The 27,217-nt window shown below is 32.7% G+C and overlaps 5 protein-coding genes across 10 annotated transcripts; 3 read left to right on the forward strand and 2 right to left on the reverse strand.

The window, feature by feature from the left end:
- Positions 1-1,744: 1,744 nt before the first annotated feature.
- On the reverse strand, positions 1,745-7,963 carry LOC118029924 (protein S-acyltransferase 10). 2 transcript variants are annotated; one of them, XM_035033907.2, is made up of 11 exons: positions 7,590-7,956; positions 7,393-7,507; positions 6,617-6,694; positions 6,377-6,448; positions 6,110-6,247; positions 5,473-5,506; positions 4,384-4,493; positions 3,582-3,668; positions 3,259-3,342; positions 2,439-2,504; positions 1,745-2,188 (listed from the first exon to the last, which is right to left on the reverse strand). In XM_035033907.2, exons 1-11 carry the CDS (start codon positions 7,657-7,659, stop codon positions 2,014-2,016), a joined length of 1,029 nt encoding a protein of 342 aa, XP_034889798.1. In that variant the 5' UTR covers positions 7,660-7,956; the 3' UTR covers positions 1,745-2,013. The 2 variants fall into 2 exon arrangements, with proteins under 2 accessions (XP_034889798.1, XP_034889799.1); XM_035033908.2 differs by lacking the exon at positions 2,439-2,504 and having other exon boundaries at positions 7,590-7,963.
- Positions 7,964-13,662: 5,699 nt separating this feature from the next.
- LOC118029922 (putative F-box protein At1g65770) lies at positions 13,663-16,691 on the forward strand. 2 transcript variants are annotated; one of them, XR_012169859.1, is made up of 2 exons: positions 13,663-15,004; positions 15,391-16,691. XR_012169859.1 is itself a non-coding variant. In XM_073409187.1 (1 exon), the coding sequence occupies exon 1, from the start codon at positions 13,734-13,736 to the stop codon at positions 14,910-14,912; it is 1,179 nt and encodes a 392-aa protein (XP_073265288.1). In that variant the 5' UTR covers positions 13,663-13,733; the 3' UTR covers positions 14,913-15,125. The 2 variants fall into 2 exon arrangements, 1 of the variants encoding a protein (XP_073265288.1); XM_073409187.1 differs by lacking the exon at positions 15,391-16,691 and having other exon boundaries at positions 13,663-15,125.
- Positions 16,692-17,809: 1,118 nt separating this feature from the next.
- Positions 17,810-19,529, forward strand: LOC118029920 (putative F-box protein At1g65770). The gene has a single exon (XM_035033902.2). The coding sequence runs from the start codon at positions 17,912-17,914 to the stop codon at positions 19,136-19,138; it is 1,227 nt and encodes a 408-aa protein (XP_034889793.1). The 5' UTR covers positions 17,810-17,911; the 3' UTR covers positions 19,139-19,529.
- A 259-nt stretch (positions 19,530-19,788) lies between these two features.
- LOC118029921 (putative F-box protein At1g65770) lies at positions 19,789-22,012 on the forward strand. Of its 4 annotated transcripts, none has more exons than XR_004684241.2 (3): positions 19,789-20,854; positions 20,934-21,143; positions 21,723-22,012. XR_004684241.2 is itself a non-coding variant. In XM_035033904.2 (2 exons), exon 1 carries the CDS (start codon positions 19,936-19,938, stop codon positions 21,112-21,114), a length of 1,179 nt encoding a protein of 392 aa, XP_034889795.1. In that variant the 5' UTR covers positions 19,789-19,935; the 3' UTR covers positions 21,115-21,143; positions 21,723-22,012. The 4 variants fall into 4 exon arrangements, 2 of the variants coding, with proteins under 2 accessions (XP_034889795.1, XP_034889794.1); XR_004684240.2 differs by having other exon boundaries at positions 19,798-20,854; positions 20,934-21,139; XM_035033904.2 differs by having other exon boundaries at positions 19,789-21,143.
- Positions 22,013-24,326: 2,314 nt separating this feature from the next.
- Positions 24,327-26,478, reverse strand: LOC118029919 (putative F-box protein At1g65770). The gene is made up of 2 exons (XM_035033899.2): positions 25,176-26,478; positions 24,327-24,665 (listed from the first exon to the last, which is right to left on the reverse strand). Exon 1 carries the CDS (start codon positions 26,356-26,358, stop codon positions 25,177-25,179), a length of 1,182 nt encoding a protein of 393 aa, XP_034889790.1. The 5' UTR covers positions 26,359-26,478; the 3' UTR covers positions 24,327-24,665; position 25,176.
- Between the last annotated feature and the right edge of the window lie 739 nt (positions 26,479-27,217).

The following is a 27,217-nucleotide window of genomic DNA, read 5'->3' on the forward strand; positions in this document are numbered from 1 at the left end:
GAAACACCCTTTGTAGTATTGTCGAAAAGTTTTTAAGCTTCAAATGGCCATATGATCAGAGTCCCTCAGCTTGAACAACTTCTTACAAACTCAAGTTTATGTATACCAGACCAATCAAATGTTCTGTTTAATGTTTACTCCAGTTTTGACAATGATACTAGGTTGAGATTATTTGATTGATCTAAACTGCATCTATATACTATGTTTACTCCAGTTTTGACAATGATACTAGGTTAGGATGGGCTTAGTTTCCTAACTAAAGAGTAACAGGCTAAGTGATCCTTCGTTGTCTTTGTCAACATAAAAAAAGCTTAAAAAAAAAGGAGAAAGAAAGAAGAAAGAAGTTAAGAATTAGAGAAAAGAAAGGCTAGGAAAAGAGAGAATGAAAAGTCTGTCATTTTATCAAATTATCAAAACTTGTAATGTCTTAAAAGTTTTATATAAATAATAAATCCTAAACAATCACGGGTAATCCAGGAATTGTAAGCATGGCTAAAGAGGGCAACGGAAAGTGGTCCAGAGGAAGAAACTTCAGGGGAACTCAAGATTAAAGGATACACAAATTTTCAAGACAGAAGTAAAACACAGAACCCTTAGTGAGACATGAATAAATTAAGAAAATGTAGCAGCAGGGTCAAACTAAAATAAGAACTTGCATGATTAAGCTGCCCTCCTCTTCAGTCATGGTTGGTGTAAAATTGATGCAGCAAGCTACCTTTCGCAATCTTTACGTTTCGTTGTGAACGCTACTGATAGCCAAATTTGTCAAGCAACCTGCAGTTTTGACTTTCGAACTGAACTTCCACTGTTTCTTTCAATTTTCTCATTGCCCACAACTTGAATGCTAGGGCTTTCGCTGATGGATCTTTTTCATGGCAGGAATTGCTATGCTTTGTAGCTCCTCCTCCCATAGAATGACAAATCAGTCTCCAGCTTAGTAGGATTTATTATGAAAGCTCTCTATGAACTCACTTTGTCGTCAACTGGTTCATACGACTAACAAGATTGCCGGCACCGATTTCTTTTTCTATTTATAAGTGATTGCGTTTTCCATCTCGTCATTCCAAGCTCACTAGTAAATTATAGTAATCTATTTAATTAGCCCACACTTCAAGAGGTTTCAGTTGAAAGCTTCAAAAGAAAGATAGATTGATAGATACTTCCAGAAAAAGAAACTATTAAAGATGAGTGGGGCAATTGAGATGATTGCAGCTCCCGTAATGCCAAGTCCAGAAACCAATGCGCCACAAGTTCTTTGCATTGTTATAAACCCGGTCCAGCTTTACCTGGGACACGGAGCCTTAGCTTGTGTTTTAAATAGGCAAAAATTAGGCTTGGAAACTATAGGTTTTTCGTCCACCTCTCAAGATAACTCCCCATCCTTGTCTGGGTCACCAGAGGAACCTAAATTACAGAAAAGCCCGAGAACCCCACTTGCCTCTCTGTCTCCAAGGTTTATTACTGCTTTGGGGAGTCCAGTGAGAAAAGCTCTTCGCTTAACAAAGTTTGATCCTCAAGATGCTTGGTTACCCCTAACTGAATCAAGAAATGGCAATAAATACTAACAGTGATGGAATGAACAGATGCATGATCCAAACCCATCTAAACAGTGAATGCACCAACAGACATTTATTTGACAAACATTTCTGTAAACTAGACAGTGATGCTGCTATCAGCTGCACTTGGAATCCTACTCTCTTTTTTCTTTTTCCTCTTTCTTTTTTGCTTTACATGGCAATTTGAATTTGAAAAATCAACACCTTTAGATTGATTGGGGCGTGAAAAAATCAGTACACAAACAATTCTGAAAATCTCCATCAAACAAACATTACAATCACCATCCAATTCAGACTACAAAAACCTAAAGGCCCTCAAGAGGCTCCAACTTAACCATCCGTACTGCCATATTCTGTAGCTAAAACAACTGGATGCTCGGGCACACATTCACATGGAGATCAAAAACATATTTGGAGGCAAAAATGTTTTCATTAATATCACAATGCCCTCACAACCTCAGCAACAACGGCAGGTCAAATAACCTAAGCATGTGTAAGGTCTTGACTTGTCTTCAAGTTCCATTGCCGTGGGTAATCTTTCCAAACCGTATATGCTGCTTCGAGCACAACAAAATTTGTATAAATTTCTGCAAACTCCTTCACTGAATGGATACACTCGTTCAGGAATTCCTCTGCATATCAATGAAAGTTGGTGGACTAATAAATCAGCATATAAATAATGGTCAAATCATATTTGCTTTTCCCAGTAAAATACGGTGCCCTAAGCACCATCCAATAGAAGGCTGGCACCAAATAATGCAAAGTGAATGCCCATAAATGAACCCAGCATGTGGTTTGATTCGATATATTTGTTGATCAGTAAATACAGATCCAACACTAAACAAATGGTTTAAAATACAATATTTAAGAGTGCTAGCAAACCTTAGATATGGAATGCGTCTACGTCTTATGAGTTCATAGGTAGTTTGATTTGTCAGAATAAGATAGCTGCATCAAAAATCATGAAGTTAATTAATCATGCTGAAGCAGGCTAGATGTATTTCATGCAAGTAGACAATTTTTATGATCTTTATCTATATATTGGGTGTAAGGCCAGTTGTTTTCTGCAATTGTCAGTGAAACTTCAGAAGCAAAAAACAATTGCAAACATGAATTAAGCCATAATCTGCTTCCAGCTTTTCCCTTTCATACTGGCAAGCTGCAACTGGATATCATTTCTAATTCCTTGTCAGCTTTTGCATGATCTTTACAGCATGAGTAACTATTCCTTGGTCCAATTGGGATTGAGCTTTAGAAGCTTAACAAGGGAAGATTTTCTTTTTCTTCCCTCAGAACCTAGTGAACAATGGATCGTTTACTGGTCTCAATTAGCAAACAGTACAAGCACTATTGTAAGAAAAACGATGAGCCAACTAATCATTTTTTGGACCTGGCCATTTCCTTTTCAGGTGGTATTCAGATTTATTCTTAAAATGGACAAGTTAATTCCATGCTCCTACTTTTCTGTTAAAACTTTCCCACCCATCAAAATGATATCATCAGAGAAAGTGTTAGAAAACGAACTAATATGACAATAGGATAACTAAGTCAGCTCACCAGAAACAACAAACGGGATATTCTAGTTACTCTTGTGGCTTTTAGAGTAAACATAAACATGACAAAAAAGAAGCGAAGCTGCTCAGAAACCATGTTTCTAAGAATCTCATGTGAGAAACAAAGTACTGTGAATGTAAACACTTACCTATGGAAAATGAGGAGCAGCAGGAGAAAGATCAAGGCAAATGACAAAGTAACCAATAGCAAGATCATAATCACATCCTTCCACCTGACAGTACAGCATAATTTATATTAAATCTAAAGCTGCAGGAGTCGTAAAAGCTGATCATATGTGTAGCTAAGTTAAAACTTCATCACTGAAACCACTGGCACCAGCATGATCATAAAGCTCGATGACTACTCTTTCCCTTTTCTCCTTTCTTTATTAGCAAGGCACCAGGGCCTTTCAATGAAAGTAACAGAGGCGGTGAAGAAAAAACAGAAAGGACTTCAAAAAATTTACTGTACCAAGCTCTTGAGATGTTAGCCTTCAAGTATGTGATGTACAAGATGCCAGTCCAAATGCATAGTGCAGTTTCTTCGAAAATGTACCACCTAAAAAGAACAAAAAAATTGGAAGTGTATTAGAAGTATACAGAAAATTTGAAAAAGTCAACCTGTAGATCTAATTTGGATGGAAATTCACACAGAAAATATTAATAAGATATCCCCTGGCTGGCTATGTCATTTGTCTACGTTTAGAGTGCTTCCCTGCAAAAAAAAAAACAAAGAAAGAAAGAAAGATGGAAGGCAGGAATGATGATCCTACATGTTTCAACTGGAATGCTTTATCAAAAAGTAGTTTTGTGTGCATAATGGTTGTTGTTCCCAACATTACATGTATGTTTCTATAGTTTACTTTTTGATAAAGCATAACTCTTTAATCCATAGAGCTGGTCCTTTGCAGCTAAATTTGAAGCAATCAAAATTCCATGATGTAAATCATTTTATCCAATGCAAATGGAGTTTATCTTAATGCAAAATGACTATGACATTGTATAACAAAATGTCAGCCTTTCTCTTCATCAAGCAAACATGTTAACACTAGCATGTGGTGGGCATCAGATCCATAAAAGATAACTAGAACAGATTATAATTGACATTGAATTCAATTACTACCAAAGAGTACAAAAATTAATCATGAACAGCTGTAGCTTAAGCTTATGATGAAGTATAACCACTCTTATGGAATTTGAAGCAAGGCCCATTTTGTTTACAATCCATCCAACACAAATTTCTGTAGAGGACTACAAAAGGATAAAATGCTCACCAAAATCGACAATGATTTCCCCAGCCAATGCATGCCCCAAGCCAAACACAATGATGGTCAAACTGAAGAACACATCTATCACAATCATGGCAATGCTTTGCTCGTGGAGGCTGCAATTATGGCAAAGGAAAAAAGTAAACAATAACCAAATGCCACCATAATGGTGAAATAGAGTTCCTTGAAAAGAAAAAAAAAACATATTTGTAACAACACAGCTCCATCAGAAACTTCATAATTTATGCAGTCAAATGACGGTCAAAATACCAACATCAGGAGAAATATGACCACAGAGCAGGAAAAGCAGGATGTCTGGAAATTGGCTAAATTTCTCCAGAGGTTTAAAGCATCATCAGTTAGGACCGAGGTTTTTACTCAGCAACCTCATGTTTCTATCAAAATTATTGGAAACAGAACATTAGTTACTTTTTTTGCACAAATTCCTGCAAAATGTGCGTATTTTTAATTCATTGCAAGAGAAGAAAAGGTTGTCCATGAAGGAGATTGCAGTGAACTTTGAAAGGTTAGTGATGGGTAAGTAATTATATGATCTCTGATCATTTTTCTTCTGCATATTCATTTGTAGATTTATGAAAAGATCATTTAATATAGTCTATCAAATATTGGAAAAAATAAAACAGCAATAGAGAGAGCAATTTAAGTGCAGTTGTACTTCCAAGCTTAATAGAGAGAGCAATTTAAGTGCAGTTGTACTTCCAAGCTTAAGGGGGCATTGCACCAAGTCTTAGGCTTGCATTCACAGGGGTGTATGTTCAAGTCTTGGGGACCAACTGATTCGTGCAAAAATGCTGAAGGACAAAACACCATCCAAATTCTCCACCCAGAACTTTTCAATGGGCCCAGAGTTAAGTAATTGCCTCCATGAGGAATAATTGGGAACAAAAATTCATTTAGGCACTATTAGATGCTCCACTCACCCTAAATAAGTCGACCTTCTTTCTTATATAATCAATAGAACAGTATGAAAGCAAGTAGTTCTAGATTTAAGCATTCTAGAGTTGGAATGAGATTTTAATTGATGAAACTGAGTGTATAACACAAACTAGGATGTAAACATGAGATAAGAAATACCTGTTCAACATTGCAAAAGGAACATGTCAAAGTTCTGTGAAAAAAGGCAAAGTAGTCAGTAGTAGAGTATGTTAGTTTTTAAATAGATACAGAACAACTGCATCTTCTTTTCCCCTTTGTAATCATCACACGAAATCATATAGAAATGAACTCAGTGGCACTACAATCTATTCAATTTCCTGATTTATATCTCTGCTAAGATTTTGTTGAACATCATGTTATCAAATTGAAGAAAACAACAGAAATTAATAATGGGGGAACTTAAAAACTTCATCTTCACTTTTCAAGACCTTATGTCCAGACCTTTTGCATCAAATCACATAATCTTCTAAATTCAAGACTCTGGATACAGTTAAGGTTTAGTCTAGGCATTGGCACTTTTTGAACAAACCAAGTTCTTTTTACATCGAAAGTTATCTCACTGCCACTGCAGTCAAGAACAAACAATGACTGTCTTTGGTCAAGTGGATAACAATCCAATCATCATCTAAGAGGTATCAATACACTAAAGCCAGTCAATCATCTTGTGACATAACAGACCAACAGGCCAAAGGAAGGGATTCCTGCATGTAGCCAGCATTCATAGTTGTCATTGATTAAAACATCAAGCACACATATCTGCAAAGCACTTGCATACCTAACAGACGTTCCAGGTGGATACATGTCCAGAACAAGCTTTGTCCAAGATGTAACATCACTTCCTGGAATATTTCTTTCTGACTGACTTCCTTCCACAGTAATAACCAAGCTTCCATTTTTGCTTGAAGCAGGCTGTCTTTGCTTAAACATTATCACAATTGATAGTCAGAGAGACCAATTTGAATGCAATTCCACTCCAGTTTATTTTAATTAGTGTTATTTGCAATGATTTCCTATTAAGAGAAACTTCAAAATCAGGGCTTACTTGGACAACATTGATGCCTTTCTAAATAAAGAATTTTTCTCATTCACATCCCTCATTGCATCAAGGACATAGCTGAAAGTGTTACAAAAATGGGGAAGAAAACAAAACAAAAGAGGAAGAGAGAATATTAGGCAAGTAGTTATATAAATCACAGAAACTAATGAAATATATTACAGAAATTATGAGTTCTAATCACAATTCAGATTGATCATAAGGCATTACAACTCCATCAAAATTTACCCGGGAGAAGAATATGATGTAACAAAGTATTGAATCAATGTTGCAACAAACAGCAACAGATATAATCCCGTGTAGGACCTGAAGGGGAAAAAAATGGCAAATAAATTCTTCAACGTTATGCTACATTGCACACTCAAGTTAAAGCAAAGACGAGAACCATACCAAAGAAATATATCAAATTTTAAAAAAACATCAGTAGTTACACCCTCCTTGCATAGATTCGATAACATCCACTAACAATCACATAATTATGCACTCTATTTACCATAATATTTACCTAAAGTTCCCATCACAAAGTAAATATAAAAAACACCCTTTGATTACCATGCTAACATAAATAAACATCAAAGGTTTGTGAACATGTTCACAGTGAATAATTAAGAATCTTGAAATTCCTAAATTTCCTCTCATTGTCAAAAGAAAAAAAGGCCTAATTCACCAAGCATTTCCCAACCAATTTTATAATTTCACCTTTTTTTAAGCAAACTTGCAAATTATCTTGCTGAAATAGTAATCAATGTTAGCTATTGACTGTAATTAATTCATTTTACCTCAAAAACTCAATTCATTAAATTCTTTTGACCAATTACCTTCCTAATACAACATCACTAATATGATCACAACAAGCCACCTTCAACTAAATTTTGAATAATTCAATAACCCATTACAAGTTACACTCCAGCAATCCAATTCAATCAACAAAACCAAAAGGCAACAAACTTTCACTTGTTAACTCGATTATTACTCTCAAAAAAAGAAAGAAAGAAACAACATACCATGGCTCTTGTTTTGTTTTCTCTATTAAATCACTGTCAAAAAGAAAGAGAATGCCCGCATATACAATATGCAACACCACTAATGCTGCTTTCAACCCCAACGTAGATCTCCTTGCTACACAAACAAAATTACACCATTAACCACAAAAACAAAAGAACCCCATTATTTCATTTCTGATTTTCTATCAGAAAGTCACCTGGATCGGCAAGGCAAGGAACAAAACGGTGGCAGAAATTGAAAATCGACATGGAAGCTAAAAAAATCATTAATTGAGAAAAAGTACAGAAAAAAGACTAAAAAGAATTCTGGAAATTAAAAGAGAGAGAGAGCGATGGTTATCTAAAAAAGGAATGATTTTGAGAGAAAATTAAGTAGAATTAAAAAAAAAAAAAAAAAAAAAAAAAAGGATAGGGGAAATGGGAGAAATGATAATGTTGCCAGTTAAAACTAATTAGGACCTCTACGAGAAACGAGAGCGGATTCTTAGGTCGCGGACTTTCAGTAAGGGTATCTATACCACTTTGGAATAAAACAGGCGAGTGTTAAGGAGAAGGATTCCAGGAATTAAAGTCTATTTGATTTATGGGGTTGACCAGTTGCTGTAGTGGTAGTAGTTTGAAAGGAAGTTTTACTGTATTCTTCGTCACAAAGTACGTGTTTTTAAAATAAAAAAATATAAAAAAAATTTATTTTTTAATTTTATACTAATATTAAATATTTTATTTTTATTTAATTAGCATTTCAGATTTCAGTGGTGATTTTAGTTTAATAAATTAACCCGCTTAATTTAGATTTGTTTTATTTACTTTTTATTAAGTTATTTTGATTTTATAATTCAAAAATAGTATTTAATGGGTTATTCTGATTTGACTTAGATTATTTTTATGTATTTTATTTAATTAATTTTATTTTTTAATTTTATCATTTAATATTAGATACATTGATAATTGAATTATTTTGATTTATTTTTATATGCAAATATATTGGTCTCACAATCAAGATAATAAGCTTTGGCATTTAAAATCTCTTTAAATATCATTAGTCAAATATTATTTTTACGAGTTATATAAATTATCTTTAAATTAATAAAAATAATCGGTTACATCTAATAACCATCACATAATTTATTTATTTAGTTTTCATTGGGAAAAAAACATTACCAACATTTTTACTATCATTAAGAATTATTTAAAAAAAAATTATAAATACACGTACTTTAATAAAGATAGTCTACTCATAAAAGCATTGATTTGAGCCCATAAAACTTTTGACCAATAATAAAATCTTAAACGAAGAAAGTCGAGGTTTTAACTACTTTATCACATGGTAAATGTTTTCTTTCCACATTTCTTGGTCTTCGGACAACAGAAGAAAGTTTGTTGGTGTATACTCATACGACTGTCTTGACTGTCTTATTTTTCTTTTCTTTATTTTTTTATTGTTAACTGTTATTGTTAAAAAAAACATATTTTTTCTCCTTGATTATCTTAATAATACAAATAATATTATAGATGCTCAAATCCATTTTTTTCAAGGAAGCTGAAGATGATTCATTTATAACTACTAGAACCACGCGCACATCAGTGAAAAATATGACCAAATTATATTGTTTTTTCAAAAAAAAAGGTCAAGAAAGCTAAATAACACCAGGCCTTTGAACTATCATGGCTTTAGACATCAAAATAGCATCGTGCTCGACATTTTCGGAGACACATTTGCAAGTTCTGAGCTCGCCAGTTTGCTTTGCGTTTGACATGGCTGAAAAAGTTGAGTTTATGTTTACATATTTGGGCCATGCTTGTTCCATCTGTCTGATTCACTGTTAGGTCTATCTGCCCGATGAACAGAGACTGGTAGCTGAAATTTTTTATGTATATCCTTGCAGGCTGGATCATGGGACACCGACAGGTTCGTTAATTAATATATATTTTTATGATTTTGGATTATTTTAATATGTTAATATTAAAAATAAATTTTAAAAAATAAAAAAATATTATTTTAATATATTTTAAAATAAAAAACATTCTCCTAAATGTAAAACTACACCTCTACTTCCAAACTGGTCATGACAGACCTTATAATTATCGTATGACCTTTGTAAGAAACACTGTTACAGATTGACAAATTCCGTCAGTCAAATCAAATGAATGCATAAAGTATTGTCAAAGCATTCTGTTGAGATAAAAATGAAAGTGGTGTTTTTTTTTTATTACTTTGGCAGTGCAAAGAAACAGAAATAAGCAAAATTAAAGTGTAGACAGAATGAGAAAGAAAAAGAAGAAATATTCCAGATATATGTAAATGAAAAATTCTCCTTCGTTTTTTTTTTTTGGGCCTCTATACTTCCACTGCAAACAGAGACAATAATAGTCCGAGAAATCAAAATATTCCATAGATGTGGCTATATGTGACAGGGCCTGCTCCTTCTTTTAAAGAATACAATTAACAATACTCTAAAAGTGGTGAAGGAAATACTTTATTTTGTTTTTATTTTTATATGTTTCTTTTTTTTTTCATGATTTATTTCTTTTTTGGAAACAAAAAAATTATATGTTATTTAAAAAATTATTTTTGCTGATTTTTTTTAATATTGAACTGATTAAGAATTTAGCTTTGTCATTTAAAAAAAAATATTATGAATTGCTATAATGTTTTTCTATATGATTTTTTTAAGATTATTTTTTCAAAATAATCTTTTTTTATTTTATTTTATTTTATATTGAGCTGGTTGAGGATTTAGCTTTGTAGTTTTTTTTTATATATAAAAAGACATTGTAGATTACAACAATATTTCCCCCACATAGTTTTTGTTTTGCTATAATATTTCTCCACGTGTTTTTTTCTCTCAAAATTCTCTTTGTTAAATTTATTTTTTTAATATTAAACTGGTTGAGAATTTAGCTTTAGTTTTTCCCACATGTTTTATTCTTTATTTTTTTATTTTTTTTTCTTTTTTGTATTTTTCCCAAAATTTTATTCTTCTTTTTTGTGTTTTTTCATAATTATTTTTGTCGATTTTATTTTTTAAATATTGAAATGGTTGAGAATTTAGCTTTATATTTTCTTTTTTAAAACACTATTGATTACTATTGTGTTTTTCTATATAGTTTTTTTTTTCTTTTTTTTTTTTTAGAATTGTCTTTGTCGATTATAGTTTTTTTTTTTCATTTTGATCTGATTGATAATTTAGCTTTGTAATTTTTTTATTGAAAAAAAAATTGTGGATTGCTACAATATTTCCCCACATGATTTTTTCTTGTTACAATGTTTCCCAGCATGTTTTTTTATCGATTTTTTTTTCTAAAATTATCTTTGTCGAATTTTTTTTCTTCATATTGAGCTGATTGAAAATTTTGATTTGTAGTTTTTTTTTCTTTAAAACACCATTGATTGCTAAAGTGTTTCCTCGCATGATTTTTTTTTTTGTTATAATTTTTTTCAAAATTGTTTTTATTGATTTTATTATTTTTAATATTGAGCGGGTTGAAAATTACAACTATGGATTTTCTCACGAAACACTATAAATTGCCACAGTGTTTTCCTACATAGTTTTTTTTTCCTTTTGTTTTTTTATGATTTTTTTTCTAAAATTATCTTTATTGACTTTATTTTTTTTAATATTGAGTTGGTTGAAAATTACAATTGTATATTTCCTCACAAAACACTATAGATTGTTAGAGTGTTTTCCTACATGATTTTTTTTTTTTTTTTTTTTTTTATGATTTTTTTTCAAAATTATTTTTATTTATTTTATTTTTTTGATATTAAACTGATTGAGAATTTAACTTTTATAATTTAATTTTTCTTGAAAATATTGTGGATTGCAATAGTATTTTTCTATATAAATTTTTTTTAAAAAAAAATTATGATTTTTTTAGAAATTTATGAGAACACACAAACATCTCATAAGCCAGTGGTAACGTGCGGATACGGCAACTAGTGCATTGCTATATCACGTTATCACATCATGAATAAAAAATATTGAAAAAATCAAGTTGCTAAGGAAAAAAATAATATTATCATTAAATTAAGTAGAATACATGAATGAAAAATAAGAATTTTAACTAAAATAATACATATTTTATCTTAAAAACTAAAACCATGCACATTTAATTTGACTATCATAAAACTAAATACATACAATTTTTGAAAATGGGTCCACTGCTGGTTACAATTAATTGTGTTCTCCTCGGAAGAGAATAAGCCACGACGTGTCCTAGGAAGGAATATTAGCATTATGCACTTGAGCTTGTAGCCTAGCGGTGAAAGGACCTTGTGTCATTTCTCTGTATCAGGGTTCAAATCTTGTTTGTATATGTTTGTCATTCCTGTGGTATCTTACCTGCTCACTGGGCTTGCAGGATATTCAGTAAGCCGGGGGATTAGTCGTGGTGCTCATAAGCTGGCCCGGACATCCCGAGTTACCCAAAAAAAAAAGGAATATTAGCATTCCACTTGAGGTCATGGCCTGGTGAGGAAAGAAATTTGTTTTTTTTTTTTTTTTTTTGCACTTGAGTTTGATTTTTTTTGTGTATACTTGTAGGATATTTTACCTGTTTACTAGATTTTATAGAATGTTAAGTAAATTTGGGGATTAGTTATAGTATATATAAGCTAACTTGAATACCTTGGGTTATTAAAAAGGAGGAGGAGGAGGAATATTATCATTGAAGAGAATGTGCTCTCCTCTCTGTTCCTACTCTTCTTTTATCCTTTCTGCTTCTTCACCCATTCATTCAAAGAATGATTTGAGGAAGCAAGTGACGATTACATCTGTATATCCTGTGGTTCAATGTTTGCCACTTTAGACTTGATATCTTTAGAGAAAAGTTAATTTTTAATAATGCCGTGATAGATGACGAGATCATTCAATCAGGTGGAAGACCTGCATGCTACTGATAGTTTAAATCATTCTGTAAATAACGTAAACATAAATAAAAAGATAGATTATGTTTATATATTTTAGAATTACTTAAATATTGTTGAATTTTTTTTTTTATTTTATATGACTCTACATTTTATTTTATTTTTGTATTTCTAAAGTCCTTCTAATTATAAAATATAAGAATTTATTGATTGAGATTATTGTGTTTGTTTGCAAGATTTTTTAAGCATAATAAAATATTGGGTATAATTTCTATATAGAAAAAATCTATTCAAATTTTGTTAAAATTGTAAAATTTTTAACTCTCTAAAATCATAAAGTAAATTAAATTCCATAAGAATAAAACATATGATTTTATAAATTCTTTTAGGCTCAAAACACAGCTTGATTTTTTTATATTTTTTAATTTAATTATTTAATATTGGAATCTTATTAAATATATATTTTTTAATTTTATCATTTTAAATAAAATCAATAGCAATTAAAAAACAAGAAAAAAATTTAATAGATATGAAAATCCATGGAGAATGAAATTAAAAAAATATATAATTTTATAAATTATTTTAAATAAAAAAAATACTGATCAAAAGATTAGGGATAAAATCTAGAGAAAAAACTATTTGAAGGGTTATATTAAATTTTTTTTAAGGATCAAATTTAACCGATAAAAATAATGGATGAAGGATAAAAAATACACAAATGTCCTACACACCCATTTTTTTTTCTTTACTTTAAGGGATAAGTTTGATAATTTACTCTGCAATTAAATTTGAAATGCCAAAAATATCCTTAAGTCTTAGGTTATGCAATTTTTTTAAATGATAAAAAAATATTTTATTATGAAAAAATATGTGTATCCCTAATTAATTTAGAAATACCTAATAAATCCTCTAGAAAAGATAAAAATACCAGCGGAAAAAACTAGGTTTTTTTTTTTTAAATAATTTGCCTGCATGTTAATCACAAATTAACATGTGATTAACATGTTAAGGATAAATTCACAAATTAAGGATAGGTGGGGCGTTTCATGGTATGTGACTCAATCACTGGATGATTTATTTTATTTACTAGGGTAAGGCTTTGTTCATGATAACTATAATTGGTCAGTCTCTTGGAATCAGTCAAACATAGATTATTCGCATTAAGATTAAAGCACTGGTGGAAATCTTTTTCTAAATTCATAGAAATACGAGGACCAATAAAAATATATAATTTCTCTTGAATTTAAACAGTATACCGACAAAGACATCAACCCTGTTACTACATGCCATGAGCTTTCTGTCCAAATCCATTGACCGGTCAACGAAGCCCAATTTTCCAGATGCATGCATGTCAAGCCGTCTTGGATGACTGGCAGTAACTTAAGATAGACTCTTAAAGGGATCGATGTGCCTTATATCAGACAGAAGTCACTCCTTCTCTCTACTCTCTTAATACAATTTCTGGGAAAGGAAGATGGAGGTTGATGATGGTATTAATCATAGCTGGGCTGATCTTCCAGAAGAATTACTGGAAATGATTAGAAAACGCCTTGATTCTCGTATCGATGTGTACCGATTTCGTGCAGTTTGCACGTCATGGAGATCATCAATCTCTCTTTTCTACAAGCAGTCTCCTCGTGTGCCCCTTAAGCTCCCTAAACCAATCCGGGCACACGCCTATTTGTCTCAGGTCACAGTCTGCCGTGTCGAACTTGTTGATGATAGTGAGGATTCAAGCTCTTCGAGCTCCATGACCTGGTTGACTAAAGTTGAGGAGTCAACCTATGGAGATATCCAGCTTTTATCTCCGGTCTCAAACCGCCAATTGAGGACTGATTCTCCAGGCATGATGCCAAAGATGTTGAACTTGTTGAACTTTCGCTTGGTAGAAATAACTAAAGCATGTAGCCTTAAACTTGCTAGTGGAAGTCCTCATGGGATCAATAAAGTTGTGTTGCTTCCATCTTCTACTAATAGGAACACTAATGAGTATGGTGTTCTAGCAATCTTTCATGAAGGAAAACTGGGTTACTGGAGGTTCGATGAGGAGGAATGGAAGTTCATAGATGAAACAAATTTTCACTACGATGATATTATTGTTTACAGGGGACAAGCATATGTTGTTGATAGATTGGGGACTGTTTATTGGATTGATTCATCTTTGAATTTGATTCAATATTCGCCTCCGCTATATGGCTGTGGTAGCCAGAAGAGTTTGGTTGAGTCAGATGGTGATTTTTATGTTGTTGATAGGTTCTTCGACGGAGAGAGGAGAACTTGGAATGAACTTCACAATCTGAGTAGTGATGTCGCGTATCCACATAGGTATCTCCCACTTTGTCGAGCTAAGACGGTCAGTATTAAAGTGTATAAGCTTGATGAAGAGTGGGGTACTTGGGTGAATATAAGCTCGTTAGGGGACAAGGTTTTTGTCTTGGGTAATGAATGCAGTTTCTCTGTTTCAGCTAGAGAGTTTTCTGGGCGTGAAGGTAATTGTATATACTTCATAGATCCTTTCGATGCTAGTCGCCATGGGGAGCTGAGTGGCCGCGATGCTCGTGTATGTGATTTAAGTAGTGGTAGAATTAGCAAAGTAGCAAATTTTCCTGGCCATTCTTGCATGTTGTGGCCACCTTCAAATTTCTATTGTTGAAATCAAGAAGGATGTGGAGACCAAAAGTAACCCCAGTAAGGATATAGCTTGCAGGATCGATGTTTTAGTTTTGGAAACATTACAATTTACAGGTAAACTGTGTTCTTACAATCCATGCACGTACTTGTACCGTTTAAATTTTATTAAACATGGTGTTCATGTTGTTAAAGTTGTTAGTGCTTTTTAGTCATTAGATTTTGGATCTGTTAATAATTATTTGTTTTGCCTCTTCTTTAATAGGATTAGTGGGTTGCAATCTCTTATGATTTAATTTTTTAAAAGGCTACTTAAAGTCAACCTAGTTGTTTAATTCAATAAGATCATTCTCTAATCTCTTCGGAAGATTACATGATTTTTTAGTTCTTTGCTAGCATGCTTGCCCGCGCTACTCTGCGGGCTACAGGTAACCTAGTTTATGTAGCCAAAGAATGCGACCATCGGTGGCACTGAAATCTGATTTCTTTAATCTCCTGTGAAGATTTACTGAGGAATGCTTAAATCATTTGTAAAAGCGAAGTTATAGAATGATCGACCTTCAATCAAAAACTTGGTGAGTCTTCTTGATCAATTACTGTATCCACCATTGACTTCTACATGGAAGGACTCTAAAAGCAGCATGATGGTTAACAAATTTGAACTTAAATACTTTAGCAGCAAAGCTGTGGAAGAACTTAAAGATGCAAAAGCAACCTTCTAGTTCACGAACAATATATGAATAGTTATGCTGTGGAAGAATATGCGTTGAAGGTTACTTATGAAGATAAATCAAGAGGAAGAGGATGAGGAAGTCCCTTAAAAAAGTTCTAGACAAAAGCATATGAAAATGGAGAGAGGGCTCCAAGTTTCTTTTGTAAAAATGAGAATAGAGATGTCATCGATTGAGTTGTCGATCGTCCAACACATAAATCAGTACGCATAAAGAGGTCCGAAATTCAGTACGCAGATGGTGGTCTGAAATCAGTCATCATCCATTATAGAAATGTTGACTTTGTATGTAAATTCTCTTGCTGTAATATTGCTCTGTAAATTTTATAAATGAGACGTGCACCGCCATAAAACCTTACGGTGGTGTTTCAAACCTAATCATGGTATCAGAGCGAGCACCTCTAAGGATTCACCTTCGTCGATCCAAATGGCCTCTGAAACTTTGTCCCTACCCTGTCCTTCAATACCATGATCCACCTCCTGACCAACAAGTTATCTTCTTCCTACTTTCTCCTCTGGCGTAGTCAAGTGCTGCCATTCCTGCAGTGTCACCATCTTCTTGGATATGTTGATGGCTCCATCAAACCTCATCCTGCAACTATCGGTTCTGGTGCCTCTGCCACTACAAATCCAACATTTACTGAAAGGCAGCAGGCCGATCAACTTGTACTAAGCCTCCTTCTTGCTTAGTTGATGGAAGAAGCCATGTCTGTTGTCGTTGGCCAAACCTCTTCGCATGCAGTCTGGTCCACTCTGAAGACCACCTTCAGTCATCCTCTTCGCATGGATGATCTTGACAAAATACACTGGTATTCTGTTCCCCTCTTTTCTCACCATGCGCGAGCCCAAAGGCTTCAGGTATGCAGCAAAACATCACGGTTGGATTGCTGGATGAAGAAATTCAGGCCTTTCATAAGAATCATAGATGGGATCTCTACCTAAACAGCCCAATAAAAATGTTATGGGCTTCAAATGGGTTTTTCATATCAAATATCAATTCGATGGCACTGTGGGTTGTTTTGATTTTTTTATTTTATTTAACTTTTGAAAAAAAATATATATTTTATCAAATAAAAAGTCAACCGAAATGGATGATGTGTCATCCACTCAATTAAAAAAAAAAAGGAAATCACGCATGGGGGTCTAAGTTACTACACCTTAGTGTGCACTCCTAGCCCTTGATTTATTTTATCCCATTTTGTTTTTCATGTTTTTTAATTGAATTTTTGTATATAAATTTATTTAAATGACATTTAAATAATTACCTAGTTATGTCATAAGTTTTAAATGATATTATTGTATTTCATTGTAATATTAACAATTGCTTTTTAAATAGTTATAGACGAGCTTGATATGCATGTTTGTATAAATATACATGAAATATTGTTTTTGAAATTTTTATTGTAAACCTTTTCTATGTTTTTTCTCAACATTATTATTTTTATATTCTTAATACATTGACATCAAAATTATTATTTTATTTTAATAAACTTGCTTTTAAGATTATGATAAGATTTTGTTTCAAAATATAACTTTTGATAAAAACAATATATTTTATCAAATAAAAAGTCAATCACCGAAAATAGCTTTGATGCCATAAAAAATAACAAGTAAACAACATATTGTCTATTCAGGTGAATGATACATCATTCATTAAATTTTATAATAATAATAATAATAAAAAAAAGACAATGAAATGGATTGATAAAACATATATATTTTTTTATCAAATAAAAAGAAGAAATGCATTGATAGAGGAAAGAGATTTTGATTAAAGAGATGTTGTTTTTAGACTTAATTTAAATTGTTAGAATTTTTTTTTATTTTGATTTTAATTGCTTGTAGTTTCTATGCAATAAATAACATAACTAGAGGAAGATATATTTTATTTAAAAAAAAAAAAAAACAGAGAATTTATATTTTGGATGGACTCATCTCTAATATGAATTCAACTCCGGTAGAAGTGCAGAATCCATGACATCAAACAACAGTTGAATACATGGTTGCTAATTTAGTTCACTTTTCCTTTTTAGCCTGTTGATGACAACGTAATGTTGGATGTCAGGTATGAAATTGTATGGTCAAGCTTTGTTTCATGCGTTCAGCTAAACTCAAAATCTAACTTGAAACTTTTGTTATTTCACTTATTTGTGTGCGTTTTGTATTTAACTTGAAGAAATCTGGAAGACTTATTTAAGGATTTGGAAGTTTGATGACTTGTTTAATTTTTAGTTGTTTGATTTAGGTACTATACTCTAAACTTTTTTCAAATACTGCTTTCTTCCTCGTATCATATGCATAAACAGAAGCAGCCTTTAATCATCATTATCTCCATCAAAGTCAAACCACTCTTCTCAGAAATGACGAGCATTCAATGGGCAGACCTTCCAAAAGAACTGTTAGAAATGATCGGCAAACGCTTAGATTCTCGTATGGACACACTTCGCTTTCGTGCTGTCTGTACTTCATGGACATCCTCTGTCTCCTTACCTTCATCGGATCAAGAAATCCCTCCTCTCATCCCCAACATTCCTGGCCCAATTTCTTATGCCCCGCTTTTCTTTCAGACCACGATCTGCCGCATGGACCATGTACGTAAAGATCCAAGCTCTTCTTCTTCATCAAAATCATGGTTGGTTAAAGTTGGAGAGTCAAACTACGGTAAGTTAAAGCTTTTCAACCCGCTTACAAATCAAGAAATCAAGAATTCTCCTATGGCTTTGAACTTACTTGAATTCAAGTTTGTGGAGTTAAGTAAAGCTTTCTCACTTAAATCGCCTCGTGTCTATTCTGTTGATGGAATAAATAAAGCTGTTCTGTTTCGTGTCTCTGCAAATTCTAGTGATGAAAATGAGTTTGGGATTTTGGCTATTTTTCATGAAGTAGAGCTGGCTTATTGGAAAAACGGGGCTGAGAGTTGGATTATATTGGGTGGTGATGAGAATGTTCAATATGATGATATTACTGTGTGCAACGAGCGGGTTTATGTTGTTGACAGATGTGGGACGGTTTCTTGGATTAGTCCGGTGTTGAATGTGACTCAATATTACCCTTCGCTGTATTGCTTTGGCGGGCAGAAGGATTTGGTGGAGTGTTGTGGAGATCTTTATGTTGTTGATAGGTATCTTGAAGGAGAAAGAAGAAGATGGGTAGGTATTGATGGTAGCGATGATCAAATTCTACCTAATGAGGGATTCACCCCGACACATGCTCCTAAGGCGATCGATTTTAGAGTTTATAAAATGGATGAAGATTGGGGTAAATGGATTGAAGTCAAATCTTTAGATGACAAGGTCTTCGTTTTGGGGATGGATTGTTCCTTCTCAGTTTCGTGTAAAGAGTTTAATGGAGTTAAAGGGAACTGCATTTACTACATGGATGGTGATGATTACGCGGGCAGTGGACTAGGTGGTGGGAGCATTCATGTGTTTCAATTACAAGATCGTAGCATTCACAAACTTGCAGTGATTCCCGAGTTCTCCGAGATATTCTGGCCTCAAAGCAAAGTGTCCTCTGTGTAAACCAATCCAGGCCTGGATGCTTCGTGTATGCATGAATATTATGTTATGATTTTGTTAGTTATCTGATTTACGCAAATAAGATGCGTGTTTTAGCATCATCCCTTCTGGTTTTAATATTGAAACCTTAGTCAGGTGGTTGTTTCCCTTCTCCTTCGATCCCCTTGCTATGTTCTTCTGCGTCCCATAGCAAGAGCGGAAAACAGGCATGGGATGAGGAGCATAGAGGTCCAATCTTGAAAGGGAAGATGGTCTTGTATTTAGATTTCCAGTTCAAGTCTCTTAATTTGGCCTGGGGACCAAAAAGAAATAAACAGAAGGGAAACTATCTGTCTGTCTCCTCATTTTCATGTCTTTTTTGAGAAATTAAAGGAATTCTTTTTTATTCATTGTACATTCAAGGGCAGTGTGTCTGCATTCTTGTTATCATTCCTTTGATTCTTTGATCATGTGCTTTCCATTTCTTTTGCAGTCCAAGAAAGAAATTAGATTGGGTCAGTCCATCAAAACTGTGAAGGTAATAGTTTGCGTAAGCCCTAGTCTGGTCTAAAACAAAGATTGGCCCAATAATCCAATCTCTCTCTCCAAATCCACTGCTCTAAATCCAGGAAAATTCTAAATCCAATTTAAGACCAACCATTCTCTTAGCTTGACTTTACAAACCGAGTCGTACATAAAATTAAAACAAAAACATAAGGTACCATACTACCATCCACTCCCATCAGTGCACTGGCATCAAAAATCTCCAAGTCTTCTTCTATTACCAAACTTGTGAGGGACAGAGATCTGATCAAAACATCATGTCCCAATGGGCAGATCTTCCAAAAGAACTGTTAGAAATGATCAGCAAACGCTTAGATCTTCGTGTGGAAGTACTTCGCTTTCGTGCTGTCTGTTCATCATGGAGATGCTCTGTCTCTCCACCTTCATTTGATCAAGAAATTCCTCCTTTTTTTCTCAAGCTTCCTCCACCCATTCGTGCTCCTGATCCCATCTTTGCAGATGCAGTTCTCATGCAAACTACCATATGTCGCATGGAGTTTCTAAGTAACTATTCAAACTCTTCCTGCTCTTTATCAAATTCTTCATTAGTTAAAGTTGGAGAGTCTAAACATGGTAAACTACAGCTTTTTCATCCAATTTCAAATCAAGAAACTAAGGAGTCGTTTATATCATTGAACTTGCTTGATCTTAAGTTTGTGCAATTAAGTAAAGCTTGTTTACTTAAGTGGCCAGGTAAGACATCTGTTTTTGGAATAAATAAGGTGGTTGTGTTTCCTCTTTCCGGGGGTTGTATTGATAATTGTGAGCTTGGAATTTTGGCCATCTATCATGAAGGAAAACTGGGTTATTGGAGATATGGAGATAAGGAATGGACTTTGTTAGATGATAGGAACTTTGAATATGACGATATTATTGTGTACAAGGGGCAGTTTTATGTTGTGGACCGATGGGGGACAGTTTCTTGGATTGACTCATCATTGAAGGTGATCCAATACTCACCTTCGCTTTATGGCTGCGGCGGGCAAAAGAATTTGGTGGAATCACGTGGAGATCTTTACGTTGTCGACAGGTATCTAGATGGAGAAAGGAGGACATGGAAAGATTATGAGAATGTTATGGATACCAATGGCAATCCTCTTCGTTTTTCGAGATTGATGCGTAAAGCCAGACCTATGGCTGTCGATTTTAGAGTTTACAAGCTGGATGAGGAATGGGGTACTTGGGTTAACATAAAATCTTTAGATGATAGAATCTTTATTTTGGGTATTGATTGTTCTTTCTCTGTTTCATGTAGAGATCTTAGTGGAGGTAAAGGGAATTGCATTTACTTCTATAATAGTCTTTATGAAGGTCAAGGAAGGAGTGACGGTGCCATTCATGTGTTTCGATTTGAGGATCATAGCATTGATAACCTTGCCGTGATTCCCGAGTTCTCTGAGATATTCTGGCCAGCCATCATTGGTTCCTCAGCATAAACCTGTCTTGGTCTGGTTGTTCATTGTAAGTAAGTTGTAGACTTTCTATCCGATTTACGTTAATTGGATGGATGCTTCAGTATTGTTGCCTGTAGTTCTAATTTTGAAATCTTGATTTAGCTTGGCATATTTGGTCTACACATGCTGTCTTTGATTATACATGTTTAGTTGTAATGCTCTACTGATGGAGACGTTTAAGCAGAGATACTCTTCATGCAAAGCAAGTGAGATGAGAGTAATCAGCTTCAAGTATTGTGTCCCCTCAACCTTGAACAGATGAATGTTGTCATGATCCCTGACTTGTCTGATATTTTATGTCTTCACATTTTGTTTCAATCACATCGCAGAAGATTATTGTCCTTAACTACGTTTACCAAATTAATCCAAGAAAAACTATTTATGGTAGAAGGATCTGAGAGCAGTGCAGTGTTAGATTATAAGCATAGATTTCTCCTGAAGCAAAGCGTGAAATAGGGACTTCTCTAAGACTACAGGAGCAGGCATATTGTGCATGCTTAATTCTGCTTGTATTTTATTTCGTAGCAAACAATTCTTTTTTTTATTTTCTTCCTAATTAGTGGCTGACAATGATAATTTTATGATATCAGATATGCAGATTGAAGCCAAGATCCCATTCAAAAGAAGTGCAAGTTCTCGTTGTCTCTCCCCTCTTGCATGTATTCTCTCTCTCTCTCTAGTAACCGTGGGTGTCCGGACTAGTTTATGCGCTTCTCAACTAATCTTCGAAGCCGATTATATAAGTTTTTAGTGGTTTTAAGATCTATGACATTCACTTTAGAACTTGTACCTATTTAACCTATGTAAACTTGTATCCCAGAATTTAATTATGGATTGTGAATTTTGAGATACATTTTTAACTTGTTGATGATTTCTCTCACGCTTCTAACATAATATTACTTCTCTCATCACTTGCATCGATAATCAAGTGTTCTGACTCCGCAAGCTCTATAAATAGTCAACTACAGATAGTAAGTAGTTCCCGCATGCTGGGTTTCTATGAGCAGGCGGGGATGAGTGGAGTGGAGCAATCTTCCAGAGGAGCTGTTAAAAAAGTAAATGATTTTTAACCAAAAACTGTAACTGTTTTATGTAAAAACCAGGTAAAAAGTAAATGATTTTTAACCAAAAACTAAATTAAAAAGTTGAAATATAGATATGAATGATAATATTTGATCTCAAAACACAGGTAATAAACTTGATTGTATTTAATAATTTTATTTTTTAAAATTAATGTTTTATTTAATAAATAAAAAAAAAAACACATTGAGAAAAGCAATTAAATAAAATTAAAGAGATTTTTTGATGTGGAGCTACACAGGAAGAATACCTCCCAATTAAAAAAAATATTTAAGTCTTATTCATAAACTAAATATTCTATTAAAAAACATTAGTTAATACAAAAATTCAATAAAAAAATTGAAATTAAAGTATGAAATTGAAAGACAAAAAAATAAAAAGATAAAGGAAACAATAGGGAAAAAAAAAAAAAAAAGGCTCAGGCACATGAGCTTAACCCTGATAGTCCAAGCCCAATGCTCTTGGACTTAGAAAAAGCCAATGCCCGCACATCCAGGCTGATTTTTATTATTAATTTTTTAAAAAAGGGCAAATGGTCTATCTTTCACTCGTTATTTTTCTATATAAAAAAAAAATAAAGCAAGCAATGCATCATCCACTGATCTAAAAAAATAACATAAAAACCTTAAATAAAAAAAAATTATGAGTTTTGATCTATCATTTCAAGTGATTGAATAAAATAAAATAAAAACTGTAATGCAGAGTTGCACTTACTAAACAAAATGTTATCATTTTATGAAAAAAGAAACCAAGTAAAAATCAAATAATATTTAATAAAAAATTAAATTGAAAAGTTAAGAGATAGACGTGGATATTGATATTTAAAGTTCACAGACTCAATTATATTTATTAACTTTATTTCTTGAAACCAATGTTTTATTTTTATAAAACAATAATAAAAAAGACACGAAAAGAAAATCAATTAAATAAAATTAAAGATAAAATTTTTAAGTGGAACTACATAAAAAGATTGTCTCCCAATATAAAAGGCATTTGTTGAGATCTTATTCATAAACTAAGTAAGAATTAAATAATATTCTATTAAAAAAAACATCAAAAAAATTATTAGCATTGAAAAAACAATAGGTAATAAAAAAAAGTTCAATAAAAAAATAAAATTAAAGGATAAAATTAAAAAATAAAAACAATAATAAAACAAAAAACAGGTCCAGAAACAGAAGACAACAATTAATAATATAGAAGATTTTTTAAGTTATCTACAAAATTAAAAAGGTTACTAGTTTTTTGGTAAACTAATTGAAAGTAGAGATGCTAGATTTTTAGACAAACAAATAGATATTGAAAATCGTAATAAATTAGTAGATTTATTTTAAGATTCTATATGTATAAAAAAAAATCAAAAAATATATAATATGGATATTTTATATGTCGCCATAAATACATAATACAACTGGTAGAAGATTGTCTTACATTCAAACATGAAAAAAAAATAAAATTGAAGATCTCTCGAAGAAACTTTATCTTCTTTTTATTCATTAAAATGGAAGAAAACTAAAAGAAAAGGAATTAGATTCAATAATAAAAATGATGTATTACATTTACTCTTTTCCTCTTAGATTTTTGTATTAGAATTTAAGATATATTAAAGGCATCAAAAAGTATACTTTAAAAGTTTGATTATTGCATTAAAATAATAATTTTTTTTTTAATTTTTAACATTAACATATTAGAATTATTTAAAAATATTTAAAAAAATATCAATTTTGATTATTTTTCATGTAAAAAAACATTTTTAAAAACAGATTAAACCGCAAAAATAAAGTTAACTGATATTTTCTATAAACAAGTTCTTACTCTGTTAAAAGGACCACAATCCCTTTATGAAGAAAACCCACAGTAACATAGGAAAAGCAGGGGAACTCTTCCAGATAGTTTCTGTGTCTTGAACCCAGATCAATTTCTTTCCAGTTTAAAACTCAATGCAAGACACATAATGCAACATGGTAATCCCTGGATTCTGTTCTTGTCTTTAACACGAAAAGAAGATGAAAAAGCTGCTTTATAATGCTTTTCTATGGATTGCTTGAGGGCTTTTTCAGAAACATGTTTCAAGTTTTGTCCTTGCCTCCCAGGGAACCTGAATTGGACCTCTCTACTCATGAAGCATCGGTTAAATGGATAATCCCTCAACCCACAGATACTCTCAGACATCCTCAGTTTTGATTTCATCTCAAATATCTGACTGCCTGTTAAAGAGAAATTTACAGTAGAGGGCAACCATATCTTGCAAGCATAAGAATAGCAAGTGCATGATACATTATTAGAGGTTCATCTACAATGACCAAGCAAGTTTTCTCTCGAAGCCCTGTCAAGACAAGCTCCACACAAATTCACTCTTTATAACAACACATTTTCCCAGAGGGAGAGGCTGCGAGAGGGAACCTCCGATCTTCATAGCTGCATAAAACTATTAAAAGTCCATTGTAAACCACCTATTAGGAAGAAAACAAAAGGAGACATAAGCATTAGTGGTGTAATATCCATAGTATTATCAGGTGAAGCAGGAGATATTTGTGCGTTTATTCAGCTTTAGCTCAAATCAGCCCCAACACTACGATTATCATCTTCGCTAAAATCTCAGATCCTTTTAGAATATATGGTTAGCTTTGATGGATTCGGTAAGATCAAGGCAATAATGTTCTGTGATGTGATTGTAAAGATGATGTTAATTTCAAAACAGCATTATAACATTCTTCGGTTCTTAAAGTGCCAGAGACAAGACTTGAAGCCGATCACTCTCCTATCTCTTGCTTTTCAGGAACAAATATGAATGGCTTCGCTTAGATATCCTTTATTAGAGGATTACAACTAGCAGCAATGATCTAAACAGAAAGATTAGAGATACTATATATCTTTCTGAATTGAGAGTTTCAAAAAAATAGTAAAAGCATTCATCCAATTAAGTCAATCAGATAAAAGATTTTGCGACTTCTAACACTTACATCAGAGATCTGGACCAGGATTGTTCTGTATTGAGGAATCAAACATGTTGGGTGGCCAGAAAATGTCAGAGAACTCCGGCATCACATCGAGTTTCCCAATGCTACGATCCTCTAATTGAAACACATGAATGCTACTAGCACTTAATCCTCTACCCGCGTGATCATCACCATCTACGAAGTAAATGCAATTCCCTTTACCTCCATTAAACTCTCTACACGAAATCGAGAAAGAACAGTCCGTATCCAGGACAAAGATTTGTTCATCTAAAGATTTCACATCAACCCAGGTAGCCAACTCCTCGTCCAGCTTATAAACTCTCAGATCAACAGCCCTGGGTCTGCTTTGCTTCCTGAGTTTCCTAACACGATGTAAGGAGTCCATAACATTCTCATAATCTTTCCATGTTCTCCTTTCTCCATCAAGATACCTATCAACAACATAAAGATCTCCACGTGACTCCACCAAATTCTTCTGCCCTCCACAACCATAAAGTGGAGGGGAGTATTGAATCACTTTCAATGATGAATCAATCCAATAAACCGTACCCCATCTATCAATAACATAAAACTGCTCCCTGTACACAATAATATCATCATATTGAAAATTCTTGTAATCTAACAAAGTCCATTCCTTATCTCCATATTTCCAATAACCTAATTTCCCTTCATGATAAATTGCCAAAATTCCAAATCCATCCATATTACTACGACTTGCAGAGATAGGAAATGGAACAACCTTAATTATTCCGAAAACAAGAAACCGTCTTGACTGTTGAAGTAAGAAAGCTTTATTCAACTGTACAAACTTAAAATCAAGAAAATTCACTGATATCGGAGAGTACTTGATTTTATAATTTGTAAGTGGATTCAAAAGCTGCAGTTTACCATATTTTGACTCTCCAACTTTAACCAACCAAGATTTCGAAAAAGAAGAGAAGGAGTTGGGATCTTTACTTATAAGTTCCATGCGACAAACGGCGGTTTGCATGAGAATCGCATCTGCATGGATTGGTGAAGGAAGCTTGAGAATTAAACGAGGGATTTCTTGATCAAATGAAGGTGAAGAGGCAGAGTATCTCCATGAAGTGCAGACAGCACGAAAGCAAACTAAGTCAACTCGAGAATCTAAGCATTTGCTGATCATGTCTAACAGTTCTTTTGGAAGATCTGCCCATTGGGACATGGTGTCTTAAGTTCTCTCCGTCACTTACAGGGCTGGAGGTAATCAAAGAAGACTTGCAGATTTTGTAACGCTAGTAGTGATGGAAGTAGAGATGCTTGATGTTGCTTTCATTTGGATAAAAAGGTCAGCTAACACCTAAAAAATAAATAAATCGTGAAATAGTATTTGGATTAAAAGGTTTTAACGAAATATCACGGTTTAAGGATGTTAAGGTTTAAAAACAGTACATTTTAATAATTTCACGGTTAAAAATTTCATTAATTGAATTGACTTCGTGGTTCTGAGTCATGATATTTGATTAAATTTCACATTTTAGAATCATAATAATTTATTAGATATCACAATTTTAAAATAAGATATCTTCAAATAGATTATTTTGAAAAATAATTAGACATTTAATAAAATAATTGGATAATAACCAAAACAATTCAATTATTTTGACTGTTATCTAGTTCATAAAATTATACTTCTTATTAATATAAAATTTTATTTACTTTATGATTTTAAAAAATAAAAACTTTTACATTCAAAATAGTTTGATTGTTTTGGTTAATGTCTGGTTTTAAAATCATAGATTTTATTAATATAAATTTTTATTTATTTTATGATTTTAAAGCATAAAAAAATTTATAATTTTATTAAAATTTAGATAGAGCTTTTTTTGTACAAAAACTATACAAAAAAAATTGTCCCACTTTAAAAAATTTGCAAAAAATCACAATAACTTCTATGAATAAATTCTAATTAAACTCAACACATTCTCATATTCTATAATCATAAACGATCCCAGGAATTGAAAAAAAAATATATTACATGGAAAATGAATAAAATTAATTTAATAATACAATATTCAATAATC

Source organism: Populus alba, chromosome 5, assembly GCF_005239225.2.
Source record: "Populus alba chromosome 5, ASM523922v2, whole genome shotgun sequence".
Lineage (NCBI taxonomy): Eukaryota > Viridiplantae > Streptophyta > Magnoliopsida > Malpighiales > Salicaceae > Populus > Populus alba.

Bases quoted from the DNA above. Each gene is read 5' to 3' on its own strand.
- LOC118029924 (XM_035033907.2), bottom strand. From the start codon at position 7,659: ATGATTTTTTTAGCTTCCATGTCGATTTTCAATTTCTGCCACCGTTTT. The intron at 4,494-5,472 runs GTATTTCTTATC...CCATAATTGCAG, and splicing joins CCTTTTGCAATGTTGAACAG to CCTCCACGAGCAAAGCATTG. The intron at 2,189-2,438 runs GTTTGCTAGCAC...ATTGATATGCAG, and splicing joins AGACGCATTCCATATCTAAG to AGGAATTCCTGAACGAGTGT.
- LOC118029922 (XM_073409187.1), top strand. From the start codon at position 13,734: ATGGAGGTTGATGATGGTATTAATCATAGCTGGGCTGATCTTCCAGAA.
- LOC118029920 (XM_035033902.2), top strand. From the start codon at position 17,912: ATGCATAAACAGAAGCAGCCTTTAATCATCATTATCTCCATCAAAGTC.
- LOC118029921 (XM_035033904.2), top strand. From the start codon at position 19,936: ATGTCCCAATGGGCAGATCTTCCAAAAGAACTGTTAGAAATGATCAGC.
- LOC118029919 (XM_035033899.2), bottom strand. From the start codon at position 26,358: ATGTCCCAATGGGCAGATCTTCCAAAAGAACTGTTAGACATGATCAGC.